Here is a 13,650-nt window from a genome sequence, read left to right as displayed (position 1 = left end):
TTTTACGAATCAGAAGGTTTAGCAATGCCCCTTGACTACACATATGTATTGGAGCCCACTAAGGTTTGCAATAACCCCACATAGCATAGAGCTGATGCACCTCCCTGCAACAGTGTCACACATATTGCAACAATTGCAAAGGCCTAGTACAACATATGGGGAAAATCCTTGCCAAATTAGTTATGAGCTCAAGGGCTAGATGGACCATAGCCACTACAATTTGCCTAATGCCATGAGAATTTGTGGATTTGTGTCGGCTACCAGAATTGCTGGTGTCACACACAACATTTTCTCCTTTTCTAACGCATTGCATGAAAATAAGCACATTTTTATGACTTCTGTTGAGCCTTTCACGCCAATGCCACCCATCTTTTTGAGTGCCTAATCTATCTTTACATGTGAAAGGTTCACGTTCACAAACTCACCGAAGTCCATCTTCAAACTCCCCTATTTATGTTAATGATGCTTAGAGTGACTGTAGAATGTGCTCAAAAAAAGATGTCACAGATGTTTGACAACCAAAATTGTCGGCATACCTGGACAGTCAGCCAAGCCCTGTCCTTCAGTTCTAACGGAAAACCAAGAAGATGAATAATCAAAACAATTACAAATTTATCTTGTGTCTTGAAAGTACACAATTATGAGTAAGCATGACAATCCTTCCAGTTCTAAGCCTATTAATGAGTGGGATGCTCCTCCAAAGAAGACCATGTATAGAGTGAGTACCACTTTCTTTAGAGCAATTTATGGAAAAACTTTACAATGCTAGCTCTTCCTCTGCTTTTCGTTTCCTCCTCTTGCGAGCGACAAATGCAGACAAACTTTCACAGGCAGCTTGTAGACTTTCAGGTGGCATGGATGCATAGCAAGCACGGAAAAAGCCAGGCTCAGCATAATGGCAGGCTTCCCCTGTCCAACATCAGATTTGTGTCCATAAAGTTGTCAAGTACTTCGATACGTTTGGATACACACCAGATCAATTAAGCTATCTAGAACGCACCCAATCAGGCAAGATAAAATCCAACATTATAAGACAGAGCAGAAGCAAAAAACCTGGCGTGAGAACGACTTTGCATTCATTCATTATCTCTCTCCATAGACTGTCTTCAGCTTCAAATGTAGGCTGGCCCGAGCAACCAAAACCCCAAAGAAAACAACAGAATATATTTTCAGATAATCCCCAGCACACACCCTTATTTAATGGATGCAGGACTAAAGCATGTCTCCTTACCGAAGAGAGCAGGGATCTGAGATCCAACCAGCAAAACATTGCTGCACAAGCAGGCATATAGTTCACTTGAGCTCCCTCTAAGTACGAGGTTAACAATTCATAAGATTTCTTTAGCCGTCTGCAACAAACCAAGAATGGATTATCCCAAACCAGGAACAAATTAGGCATGCCAACCAAAAACGATCTGACAAATTAATAATCATCAACGGTATGATAACACCATGATGCTGCTTCAAAGGTGGTAAATGCAAGCCCGGATATCTCTGGAACTGAGTAAATCTCGTATTGCATGTCGATCAAAATCAACAGGATTCTGTGTGGCCTCAAACGTATTCAACAATATTAGCGGCCCTATTTAAGTATGATTTCTAGCCCAGCCATTTTCACACAGCCACAAGGATTTTTGATAAGGAGCATGACGCATCTGGATTCTGAATAGAAAGGGAGAGATTGAACTACACCCAATCATTGCTGGTAGAACGATTTAACACCAGGCCATTCCATCAAGAAACATTATTTACACTCCTTGCACATCCATTTCAGCGCACAGCCTTAACAGTAAATTCCAATTGTCATCTTTATTACATTTGTCCTTCTATACTAGATTTAGGTGGTATCCACCATGGTTGAAAAATGTGGTCTGAGGTTGCTAGCTTCAGCAAACACTGGAACAACAAAACTGGTATCAATTCTCTGACAGTAGTTATGAAAAGAGAGTATTTGACATGGAAAGAAAGCTAGAAACTTATCCTTTCAAACCAATGTTCCACTGGTCTCTTCCTGATATTGCCAACTCATCCACAAAGGTTGCTGCTGTCCTGAAACTCACGTTATGCAAGTATCATCCCTCCATACGAGGGATGATACAGATCCTTGTTGATGGGCTTGCAGCTAGACTACAAGATTATGGCATGGTCAATATCTCTCTTGAGAGGTAACTGAAGGGGCATATCAGCAAATTCTGAAAGCAACAGATCATATATCCTCCACAAGTGGAGCACTGCCCGTGTGTGGCTTTGCCAACTACAATGTATACAATGCACTTTCCTTCTTGGGCAATTGCCTTGCTGCAAATAGCTGCATTTTTGGTATTGTGAGACTCTGCAATACCGCTGTCTTGCCCTTGTGTGCACAATACAAAGTCATGGCTCTCAAATCAACATTAACTCCCTCAGAGACTTCATCCAATCACATCCCAGAACAATGTCAGTGGACCGATATATATCCAAGTCAAAATAGATCCCATGCAAAATGAGTAGTCATGTGAGAGTCAGATCCGTGCATCCTGGCAACACAACCTGCTTATCATGTAACAACCCCAATTCTTCTCTCTTTCTTTGTGGTGGGTGGGTGTGTCTGTGTGTGTTTGGGGGGGGGGGGGGGGGGGACCACAACCAAAATTCTCAGCCCATGGTCAATCTGAGTGGCTGCAATTTTCAATTTCTGCGAATCTTTGTTTTAATGAAATGTGGGTACTACCCCTGTCCACTAGCATATGAACAGTGATGCCTGCCATCAATGTTGCCTCTCAAGCTGAGCGTCTTCTTTTTTGACACCCATCAATGCATCGGAAATACTGAACACAGCTGTGACTGAGGGTCATAATACTGCTCCTCCTCGTCACCTAGAATGTTACCCTCAGCATCATTTTACATATGGAATGGCAATTGAGAAACTCTAAAATTCACAAGTGAAGACCCAGCAATGGGCTGAAAAGTAACCCTCTTACAACCCTGGACCCCAAGGGTGTCATGTGCAAAGGCACCCTATAAAGTATTGCCACATGGATCAAAACAATCAGAAGGACTACTTTCAACTCTGGACAGTTTGTCCTGCATTGTGAGCATCTCCTTATGAGTTACATTTGGTATCTCAGGAGCATCTACAAGCTCCTCCTCGCCATCTAACAATGCTAAGCTTGGTGTCCCAATGTTACTCATTTTGCATACTTCCCAGTGAATAGGAATCTGTTTCACCCACTTGAAGTATAAATTGGCCTTTATGCTACACTTTTTTTAAAAAGAAACTTTCATTACGAAGAATGTCCATTCATAGCTGTCCCAAAGTGAGACATCTACTACTCATAAACTAGGAGGTGTAAAAAAAGCTGCTTTTTACTTACACACATACACTTTATTTTTGGGTGAAACCCATACAATTATATTAACAGAAGTTGTCTCCAAAAAGGAGAGCAATTACATCTTCAGAAAACTTGCATATATGTTAGGTACTGAGAGTAATCCAACTGGCCTGCATGCAAACAGTCGTAAAAGGACTGCCTGAGGGACACTCGGAAAAAAGAGAACTTGTTCAGAGAAGGATCACCAAAAACCCAATGGTTTCGGTCCTTCCAAAGAGTCCAGAGGGCCCAATAGCGAACCCAGGAAAAGAAAAGATCATATTCCCTACCATCCCGGGTTGCAATCCAAACAGCCAAAATAGCCTGCCAAAGATTCTTTCCAAAAGTATAAGAATCCTGACAATGCCAAAATTTATGAGCCACCGGCTCGCGAGTAGCAAGGCATTAATGATAGGTACCGGCCCAATATACCTTGGAGGAAAAACACATATAACTATCCTCCAAAGAAAAACCTGTTGAAAAAGAGGGAGTTTGCAATTCCAGAGTTGATGCAGTCTACCCCTCCACCACCTTGCATTGCACCCCATAGACCACACATGATATGCACATGCTGTAATCCAGGGGAGAGGCAAGAGAACCCTATTTATATTGGCGACCGTGAGCGAAGTCAACGGAAGAGGACGCTGAGCAATGAAATAAAAAACAAGAACCCAGTCACATAAGCTAAAGGGGAGAGTAGGGGCGATAATGCATCCCTAGAGCAAAACAACGAGCTGCTACTGGAAAGTCATCTCACACACACACACACACACACACACACACACACATGTTTCTGTATGTGTATACATACATAGATACACGCGCACGCGCACACATAATATATAAATGTCTTTCTCTGTATATATGCATACATACATACACGCGCGAGTGTACACTCAATCAATTGTTATTTTTTACTTTGTTCTTAATAATTTGATATTAGATTTTTAATCCATTAATGTTTTAATTACGTAAGCTTTAATTTATTAGAGTGAGTGCCTTTTCTTTTCTTTTCCAAAGAAAACAAACTTTTATTAATGCTTGAAAACACCGTACAAGCAGAGCTGTAGATGGTAAGGACAAAAACGAGAAAGGTTGTCAGCTAAAGGAAAGCCAACCTATTTCCCGATCTCCCAACTCACACTGCCTAGGGAGATTCTGAAACAGGGGCTAGCAACCATAGTGGTGGTCTATACATCCAGCAAATACCCGTCGAGGAAAGGGTGTAAAAGATCCCTGCATGCCTTGCCTTGCAGAAGCGCTCCTCACTTTCGTCGGTCACTCTTGAACCTAGAGCACGTGGCGCGTAGAGTGAAAATGATGTCTTGCCAAATGGTAACTCGGATAGCCGCCAGGGAGACCTGCTGGCCTCTCCACCCAACTGCACCGGTCTCCCAAACACTATCCTCTGGTAAGGGCAACGGGCGTGATCGGGAGGGCAAACATGCATCGTAGATCTCTATCCGGGAGACCCCATGAATCCTGTATGCTAATGAATCGAGACAACGTGTCCTCCCTCTGTGAACCCTGCTACCATCCCCCAAGTGAAATCTCTCAACACCGCTGTGTATCCCTCCGCACCGTTGTGTACTGACCACAATCCTAAGGGATGCCAGCCACACCCTCTGTGCAACCGAGCATCCCCAAAGGCAGTGGGAAATCATCTCCAGAACTCCTTCTGCACAACAGGTACATCTGCCGTCTACCTGCATCTGCTCCAACCAAGGGTCGATGGGCAAACCCCCGTGAGCCATCGACTTCCTGAACAAAACCTATCTACGTCTCATGGATGATAACTGGTAAGTAGGGTCTCAACCGCAGGTTCAAGACCTTGGCCAAGATCTTGTAAGCCATGTTTAGTAGGGTGATCGGTCTCCACTGGCAATCTTCGAGATCAAGCAGATCTAGCCTCTACTCAAAGAATGTGGAAGGTAGCCTGAATCAAGATCTCCTTGCAGGCTAACCTAAGTGGGGTAAAGAGGTGTTACCAGAAGCACCTAAAGAATCTCGAAGTCAGACCGTCCTCTCCAAGGCACTTTTGGGTCGGTAGGGCCTCCAAGGCCTCCCAAAGCTCCTCATCGATGAAAGGCGCCTCTAGTCCTCTGCTCAAGCTCTATGTGACTATTGCAGACGCCTGCTCCCACACCGCCTCATGAGCTAGAAGAGTTGTAGGCAACTCCTCCGACGACTAAAACAGATGATGATAGAAGCGTGTGGTCAGCTCAAGGATCTCTTGCGAGTCCATGTGCATATGTCCCTACGAGTCCTAAAGTCGCTAGAGCTGGATCCTTGCAGACTGTGGTCCTGTGGTATGAAAGAACTACCTCATCATGCTGTCCAGCTCTTGGAACCGTCTGGCCCAATGAGAGTGGTACGAGAACTCGGCTCTACGAAACTCCATATCCTGTAGCTCCGACCGTGCACACTCCAAGCGTATTTGAGCCAATGGGACCCTGGAACCTGCTTCCTGAGTCTCTCTATGGATGCTAGGTCACAACGAAGTGCTCTCTCTTGCTCTTGAAGAGCCAAGGCCCTCTCTCTCCCTCACATGGGCAAGCAAACCCACACCCAAGGCCCTCTCTCTATGGTACTGGAGATGTCATCTCTAACACCCCCTCTCAACTTCTCGATCATGGATCAGCCTCTGGGAGCTCGAATGGTCTCAAAGCAATTCCCGTGCCGAGGGCTTGGTGAAGAGGTCCACCTTGTTGTCCTCCATCTTACAGTAGATGAGCCACATCATGTCAGTGAGCACTTTCTCCCGGACATAATGGTACTGGATATCAATATCCTTGGTCTGTGCGTGGAACACCGGGTTACGAGCAACTACAGTACAACTCTAATTGCCAGAGTGAATGACAGTCGGGCACGTCTGTGGGAACCCAATCTCCCCAAGTAACCGGCGGAGCCAAACTACCTCACAGGTAACGGAACAAGCGGCAAGGTACTCAGCCTCGTTCGAAGACAAGGCTATAGTAGGTTGCCTTTTACTGATCATGTGACTATTGCTGAGCCGAGGGTAAAGCAATGGCCATTGGTCGAACGACAAGTGTCTGATTCTCCTCCCCAATCTGAATCACTCCATCCTAGTAGCCGGATCCTGGGCAATTGCCCTGACTGATAGAATAACACTCGATTACGAGAACCTTGAAGGTACTTGAGGATCCTCATATCAACATCCCAATGAATCTTCTTTGGTGTCTACATGAACGAACTCAGTACCCAACAGAGTAGCACAAATCCAACTTGGTATGAAGTAGCCAGATCAAAGATCCGATCAATTGACGGTACTGGCTTGCATCCACTGGCTCACTAGGATCGTACTTAGTTTGGTGCTGGGGTCCATGGGTGATGAGATGGAGCGGCACTCTGTCATGTGGAAGGAATTGAGAAGCTCCTAAACATACCCCTTTTGTGACACAAAGTAGCCTTCTTGACCCTACCAAATCTTCAATCCCAGAAAGAAGTGCAAGAGCCCTAAATCCGTCATCCCAAAGGCCTGAGAAGGACAACCTTTGTCTCGAAAATATAGGCTACATGACTACCTATAATGAATAAGTCATCAACATACAAAATGATGAGGGAAGTAAGACCATGCTGTCGGAAGATGTACAGCTTTGGATCAGCTCGGGAGCGCTTACGTACAAAGAACTCGTCTATCTTCTAGTTCCAGGCTCGGGGAGCTTGCTTGAGCCCATACAGAGCTTTCTTCAACTAGTAAACCATCCTTGTTGACTTGGTAAATCCTCGAGCACATAAATCTTTCTTAAGGTCACCATTAAGAAAGGCGGATTTGACATCCATCTGATAAATCAGCCATTGCTCATGAGCAGCAACCGCCAAGATCTTGAGAGAGGCCATCCGGATAGTAGGGGCAAAGGTGTCGTCGTAATCGATCCCATGTCGCTATGGGTATCCTTTGGCCACGAGACGAGCTTTATGTTTATCCACGGTACCATTAGATGAGTACTTGGACTACAAGGTCCACTTGACACCAATCACCGAACGGTGCTTGGGTCTTGGAACCAACTCCAAGGTCCCATTCCTTTTGATGGATTGGAACACAAGCTCCATGGCCTTCTTCCAGTGCTCCTGAGAGCGCTTCCTGGATGGACAAGGGTTCTTTGACTTTGAGAAAGTGGAGCATCAAGGAGTAGTTGACCTGCAACGAGCCTGCTTCTAGAACCATCTCCTTATATCGGTGAGATCTACGTGGACCGTCCTCTCCTTGGAGCCATGAAGAAGGAATATCTGTTATGCCCAAGTCACAGAGAGTTTCAATCAACTATCGGGATACTTTCTGAGAACCTAGCCTTGAACTTTTCCTTGCAACCTGAGGAGGTGGGGAATCATCTGGATCGCTATCTGAGTCACTCTCTGGTTGGGTATTTGGAACAGCCGCAGGTACCTCAGGAGGCTCAAGGACACGATCATCACCACTATCAACATCATCATCAATCGTGTGTGTGTGTGTGTGTGTGTATGTGTGTGTGTGTGTCTGCAAAGTGTGTGTGGTGTGTGTCAGTGTGTGTGTGTGGAGCGAGAGCGAGCGACGGTGAGTGCAGGTACCTGACCCCTTAGGTCTTCTCCCCCTCCGTCCGTACGTCCGTACGATCGCCGTACGAACGCTCCTGCTGTGCAGGACTGTAAGCTTCGTCGTCCCTCCGTTACGTTTCTACCTTCCCCATCAGCCTTTCCGTACGACGTGACATCCTCAGTGTATTCAGCTTTTCCGTACCACCCCGCTTCTTTCCGTACAATCTTGTACATCTTCGTCAGCACTTCTTGTCCGTACAGAATCACTATTGTACGATCCTCCGTACAGAATCCCGTACAACTTTTCCGTACAGTGCTCTCCGTGCAGTTTTCCGTACAGTGCTCTCCGTGCAGTTTTCGTACAGCCTACCTGCACAGGCCTTCTGTACAGCTTCTCCGTACAGCCTCTGCCGTACTGTTCTGCACCTTCTCCCGGTGCTTTGTCTTTTCTCTATTTCTTGCTTGCTTTGCCATACCTCAACCATGGATTCAGGTTCTGATGTCTGTACATATGCTAGAAAAGATAGACCTGCAGATGCCAAGCGTCGTCCTTCTCTGCCTGCATCTCAGGATGATGAGCTCACTCTGGAAGCTCAATATGTGTTTGATACACTCAAGGATGACTTTCAGCAGTCACGACAAGAATGGGGCAAACCAGTTCCAGAGGTCACATACAAATTGAAATTGCCCTCCCTTGTGAATCCTCTCAGGAAGCTATCTCAAACCGCGGTAATTATTTTCTTTCCAGGAAGAATCCCAGCTGCCAGTGATGTTGCGCAATGGATCAAGTCTATTCTTGGAGGATGCTTTGTAGAGGGTGTATATTTTGCCTCCAGAGGCTTTTATGAGATGCATTTATCTAATGCTTTGTGTAAGCAGAAGCTCCTTGAGCTTTCTCCCCTCTTTTATGGGAAGCAGATGGTACATGCCATGCCTTGGTCCCCAAACAAGGATTACCAAAGTCTTATACGCCATCATTGTCCTGTATGGGTGGAGGTTGTTAACTTCCCGGACTATATGCATGAAGAATTGCCTGGTCTGGCCGCTTCATTGGGACAGGTCATTTGCCCTCCACGCCCCATGGGAAATCGTAACAAATTCTGCATCCTCTGGGACACTGACATACCTACCCCTCCTTCTATTGCAGTGGAAGTTGAGGGTGTGCAATTGGGGAAAAAGTTTTTTGACTTGAAATGGGGTGTATTTGCAGGCGCTTGCTTTGCCTGCCATAAGTTTGGGCATCTAGCCTCTGAATGCCCAATAGTTCTGCATCAACCCCCTCCTAATGCCTTGCCACCTCAGACAAGGGAAAAGAATGAGAATTTGCAAGTCAAGCCAGCAACTCGAAATGGAGCAAAGAGGAAGTGTCCCGTCGAAAGGGCATAAGGTTGTGCCTCATAGGAAGTGTCCCGTCGAAAGGGCATACCCTTCCACAAGTGTCCATTCATCAAACCATCCATAAGTCTAGAAATAGAGAAAGGAATACGTCACAGATCGTGACATCCCCTCCCACTCAAAAGAAGACCTTGGTGGAGATAATGAACTGATGTAGAAAATATCACTGTAAATTCTGAAAATACTGCTGTAAAATGTCAGGGTACTGCTGTAAGTCTTCATCAGATTGCCAAGTAGCGTCGGAGTCGTCTAGATCTCGAGCGTTCATGACTGGCTGAGTAAAGATATACTTTAGAGAGTGATGGTCTGTCTTAACCACAGAGTCGGCTCCCATGAGATAATGTTTCCAAGAGCGATAAGCATGTACAACGGCAAGAAACTCCTTATCATAAACCGGGTATCGGGTTTGGATGTCGGAATGTTTATGGCTGTCAAAAGCAATAACTTTGCCTTCTTGCATCAAGACTGCTCCTGTAGCGATGTCGGAGGCGTCGGTCATGACCTCAAATGGAAGGTTTGGGTCAGCAATAGCCATAACTGGTGTGGTAGTGAGTGCTTGCTTGAGTTGTTGGAAACTATACTCTGTTTCGGGAAGCCACTGAAAAACTGCTGTGCTTTTCAATAATTCGGACATAGGAGCTACGATTTCGGAAAACTGATAGACCTTTGTATGGTAGAAGTTTGCCAATCCAAGAAAAGAGCGGACATCATGAACATTCTTAGGAGTAGGCCAGTTTCGGATTACCTCGACCTTCTTGGGATCCACAGAGATGCCTTGAGCTGAAATAACATGTCCCAAATATTCGAGTTGGGTCTTGAAGAACTCACTCTTCTCAATGTTGATGTAGAGAGAATTTGCACGGAGAACTTTAAAAACTTGGTGAAGATGTTGTTTGTGCTCATGTAGGGATCTGCTGAAAACGAGGATGTCATCGAGGTAAACGATGACGAACTTATCGAGGAAAGGCCTGAAGATGTCGTTCATTAGTGTCATGAATGTGGCCGGGGCATTGTTTAACCCAAAAGGCACGACCAAACATTCATAGTGTCCATACTTTGTTCGAAAAGCTGTCTTGTACTCATCGCCTTCTCGGATGCGAATTTGATGATAACTTGTTTTTTATAGTGAGCTTGTTGAGGGCTCGGTAGTCGATGCAGAGGCGCATTGACTTATTCTTTTTTTCCACAAGTAGTACAGGTGATCCGAAAGGGCTGCGACTGGGCCGAATATGACCTTTGTCGAGTAGCTCGGTCTCTTGTCTTTGGATTTCTTCATTTTGAGTGTAAGAAACCCGATAAGGAGGTTTCGACGGTGGATTATTGCTGGGAATAAGTTCGATTGGGTGATCCACTGGTCGTCGAGGTGGTAACTGCTTTGGCAATTCCTGTGGAAAAATATCCAGGTAGGGCTCGAAAAAAGGTTGGTTGAGGTATTCAGGAGGATCCTTAGTTGGTGTCTCCTCTACTGTCGTAACCAACAGAAGTGAAGTCTTTACTTGACGTTTACGAACCCACTTCTTTACTTGTAGGACAGAGGCACCTGGGGTTGAAGGAGAGTCCCTAGAACCAGTTAGCTCAATAAGTTTTCCCTGGTGGACAAACTGGATAGTATGGCTGCAAAAACTGATTGATGGATCATAGTCGTAGAGCCACTGTTGTCCGAGTATGACATCGTACCGAGAAAGAGGCATGATGTCGAAGGTCAACTTGTCCGTATAATGTTGGATGCGAAAAGACAAGTTTTTGATCCTGGTGTTGCACAAGAAAGTAGTTCCATTTGCGAGTTCAATCTGATAGTCCATGAGACTAGGACTGGTGGTCAACCGAAGTTTGTCGACCATAGAACTAGCTAGGAAGTTAAGAGAGCAGCCACTGTCAAGGAGGATAGTGACCGTTGTTCCACGAATCGATCCTTGAACACAAAGTACTTGAGTGGCCAGGGAAGGTTGGCGGTTGCTGGCAAGGCTCAGGTGGATGGTATTTGCCATTCGAACAGCTTTGCCTTTCTTGTCTTGTGCTGGGGTAGCATCTTCTCTTTGGGAAGTGCTAGGTTCCATATTGGAATTTTACTTTGGTCGCTTGGGACAATCGAACCATCTATGGTCGCCTGTACAGATGGTACAAAGTCCTTTTGTGCTTGAGTTGTTCTTCTTGTCAGTGGCCGCACCTTTATGTTGGGGATGTCGGTAATGACTTTGTGAAGAAGAAGAGGCGCGATCCTTGGAGGAGTGCTTCTGTTGGAATCCAACATATGATTTCTGAGTCTTCTGGGGATCTTGAGACTGTCGCTGACCTTGATTACCGGAGTTTTTCCGAAACCTGGTGTTATCTTGAGGGCGAGCACCTTTGGCCATAGTAGAGTGTTGTGTGCGATTAGCACTCTGCTTCCCTGTGTTTTGGAAATCAGTAATGCGCGCTGCGTAAGCAATAGCACCAGCTGTGGTGGTGATGTTTGCTTTAAGGACATCAATGCGTAACGAGGGATTTAGGCCTGAGATGAAAGCATGAAGGCGATCATCCTCAGTTAAACCATCAATCTCCAGCACCAATGTGGTGAACTGAGAGATGTAGGAAGACAGGGAGCCCGTTTGCTCCAACTGTCGGAGTTTTGAACGTGCTTGGAAGTCTGCAGTAGCAGGTATGAACTGCTTACGGAGCACGTGTTCAAAACGTTCCCATGTTAACACACTTTTGCCGTCCTTTAAGCGTCTTTGCCACCATAGAAAAGCTGTATCCTTGAGGAGGGAGGCTGCCAAGGCGATCTTTTTGCCTTCAGTGAGGTCAATAGTATCAAAATACATGCGCATTTTTGCGAGCCATTGGTCAACTGTTCGGCGATTGCGTTGACCAGTGTAGGCTTCAGGAAGTTTGATGTCAAGTCTTTTAGTTTTGGAAGCTTGAAGTAAACAGTAGAGGGCACGTAGTTCAGTGTTTTCTACATCTGGTGGGAATGAATCCGCATAGTCGTCTGGTTGCGTGACGTCATCCTCTGTATGTGTGGTACTGCGAGAATCTTGAAGTTGTTGGACTTTCTGGACCGAGTCGGAGATGCTATCCTGAAGCTGGGAAATTTGAAGTTGCAGTAGTGTTTCGCCTTGTACGTTGACTTTAGAGGTCTTTTTTGGACTTGAGTCTTTGATCTCTGGAGAGGCTTCACGCGAGCGTTGCGACATATCGGAGATCCCTGGGTCCATGTTGCAATGGGTGGCGAGGAGCAGAGCTGGGCCTGGCATTTAACAAGCTGTCTTCATCGCGATAGGAAGCTGAAACTGCTGCTGATCTGGCAGGAAAAAGGTGGCGAAACAAGGGGAGCAGGCGATCAATGGCGCAACAGGCTGCAGGTACCCAATTCTGGATCGCAATAGGGGCTGGCGTACCAGGCTGCTGATGTCAAGACAGACTGGCGAAACAGAAGGGGGGGAGGCAGGCTGTCAATCGCGAAAATCTGGTTGCAGGCTGATTTGCGGCAGAATGGCTGGCTGGCACTGTGCTCACGCTGCAGGCTGGCAGGAAACAGGGCCGAAAAACCAGCGAGACTAGGGGCTGCAGATGGCGAGGGGGCTGGCAGCGAAATGGCGAGGGAAGGGGCTGGCAGCGAAATAGCGAAAGCAGGGGCTGGCAGCGAGATGGCGCAAGCAGGGGCTGGCAGCGAGCAGGGGCTGGCAGGGGCTGGCAGCGAAATGGCGCAAGCAGGGCTGGCAGCGAGCAGGGGCTGGCAGCGAGATGGCGCAAGCAGGGGCTGGCTGCGAAATGGCGAAAACTGTAGGGTGTTGAAAAGGTACGTCCCTTTTGTCTTTTCGTTTGGGCTGCCTACATTGGGTGGTTGCCCAAAAATTAAAGGGTGGGTTTATTTAACCCTTGGGTAGCTAGGGTAAACCTAAGGTTTGGGGCTGGGTTTTCCATTTTAACCCCTTTAGGTACCCTTTTATAAGTGCTTGGTGCCAAAAGGTGTGCCTATTCGAAGGGGTGTGACCCTTGGAATAGGTGCACCTTTTCATGAAGGGGTGTGTCCCTGTTTTTAAAAGGGGTGTCCCCACATGAATAGGTGTGACCTTTTTGCCACGATGGGGTGTGTCCCTTGGGTGAGGAGTCAAGACTCTTCATCAAAAGGTGTGTCCAATGGTGGAAAAGGTGCGTCCCTTGGTTTTGGGACAGCCCAAGCACATGAAAAGACACGATTTTTGTCGTGTCCAATCACATCAACTCGTGATGTGTGGGAGATGGAGAGGCCATTGATGACTTTAGGTAGGGTTGGCGCTAAAAATTTTTACGCTCATCCTCTCCATCTCTTCCATGCACAATGTGCACGGATGTCCTTCTAGCGGAAAGAGATGTATCAGATAGGCGCTAGAAGGTGGGGGGCATTTCC

General features: G+C 46.4%; 1 protein-coding gene across 2 annotated transcripts in view; it reads right to left on the bottom strand.

Moving 5' to 3' along the window:
- The window catches only part of LOC147899017 (1-aminocyclopropane-1-carboxylate synthase 6-like), a 102,861-nt gene continuing 89,211 nt past the window's right edge, over positions 1-13,650 (bottom strand). Inside the window, exons 10-13 of one of the 2 annotated variants that reach the window (XM_087377638.1) lie at positions 1,232-1,349; positions 1,054-1,123; positions 762-909; positions 1-536 (exon numbers count right to left, since the gene is read on the bottom strand). In XM_087377638.1, the coding sequence (XP_087233764.1) occupies positions 467-536; positions 762-909; positions 1,054-1,123; positions 1,232-1,349 (406 nt within the window). In that variant the 3' untranslated portion in view covers positions 1-466. Of the gene's footprint in view, positions 910-1,053; positions 1,124-1,231; positions 1,350-13,650 lie in introns of both variants that reach the window. The other variant, XM_087377639.1, reaches the window with a different exon arrangement.

Source organism: Dipteris shenzhenensis, chromosome 8, assembly GCF_047967505.1.
Source record: "Dipteris shenzhenensis isolate YYH24624 ecotype China chromosome 8, Dip_SZ_1.0, whole genome shotgun sequence".
Taxonomy (NCBI): Eukaryota; Viridiplantae; Streptophyta; class Polypodiopsida; order Gleicheniales; family Dipteridaceae; genus Dipteris; species Dipteris shenzhenensis.
The sequence above is the reverse complement of the archived record's forward strand: the minus strand, read 5'-3'. Positions and strand labels throughout refer to the sequence as shown.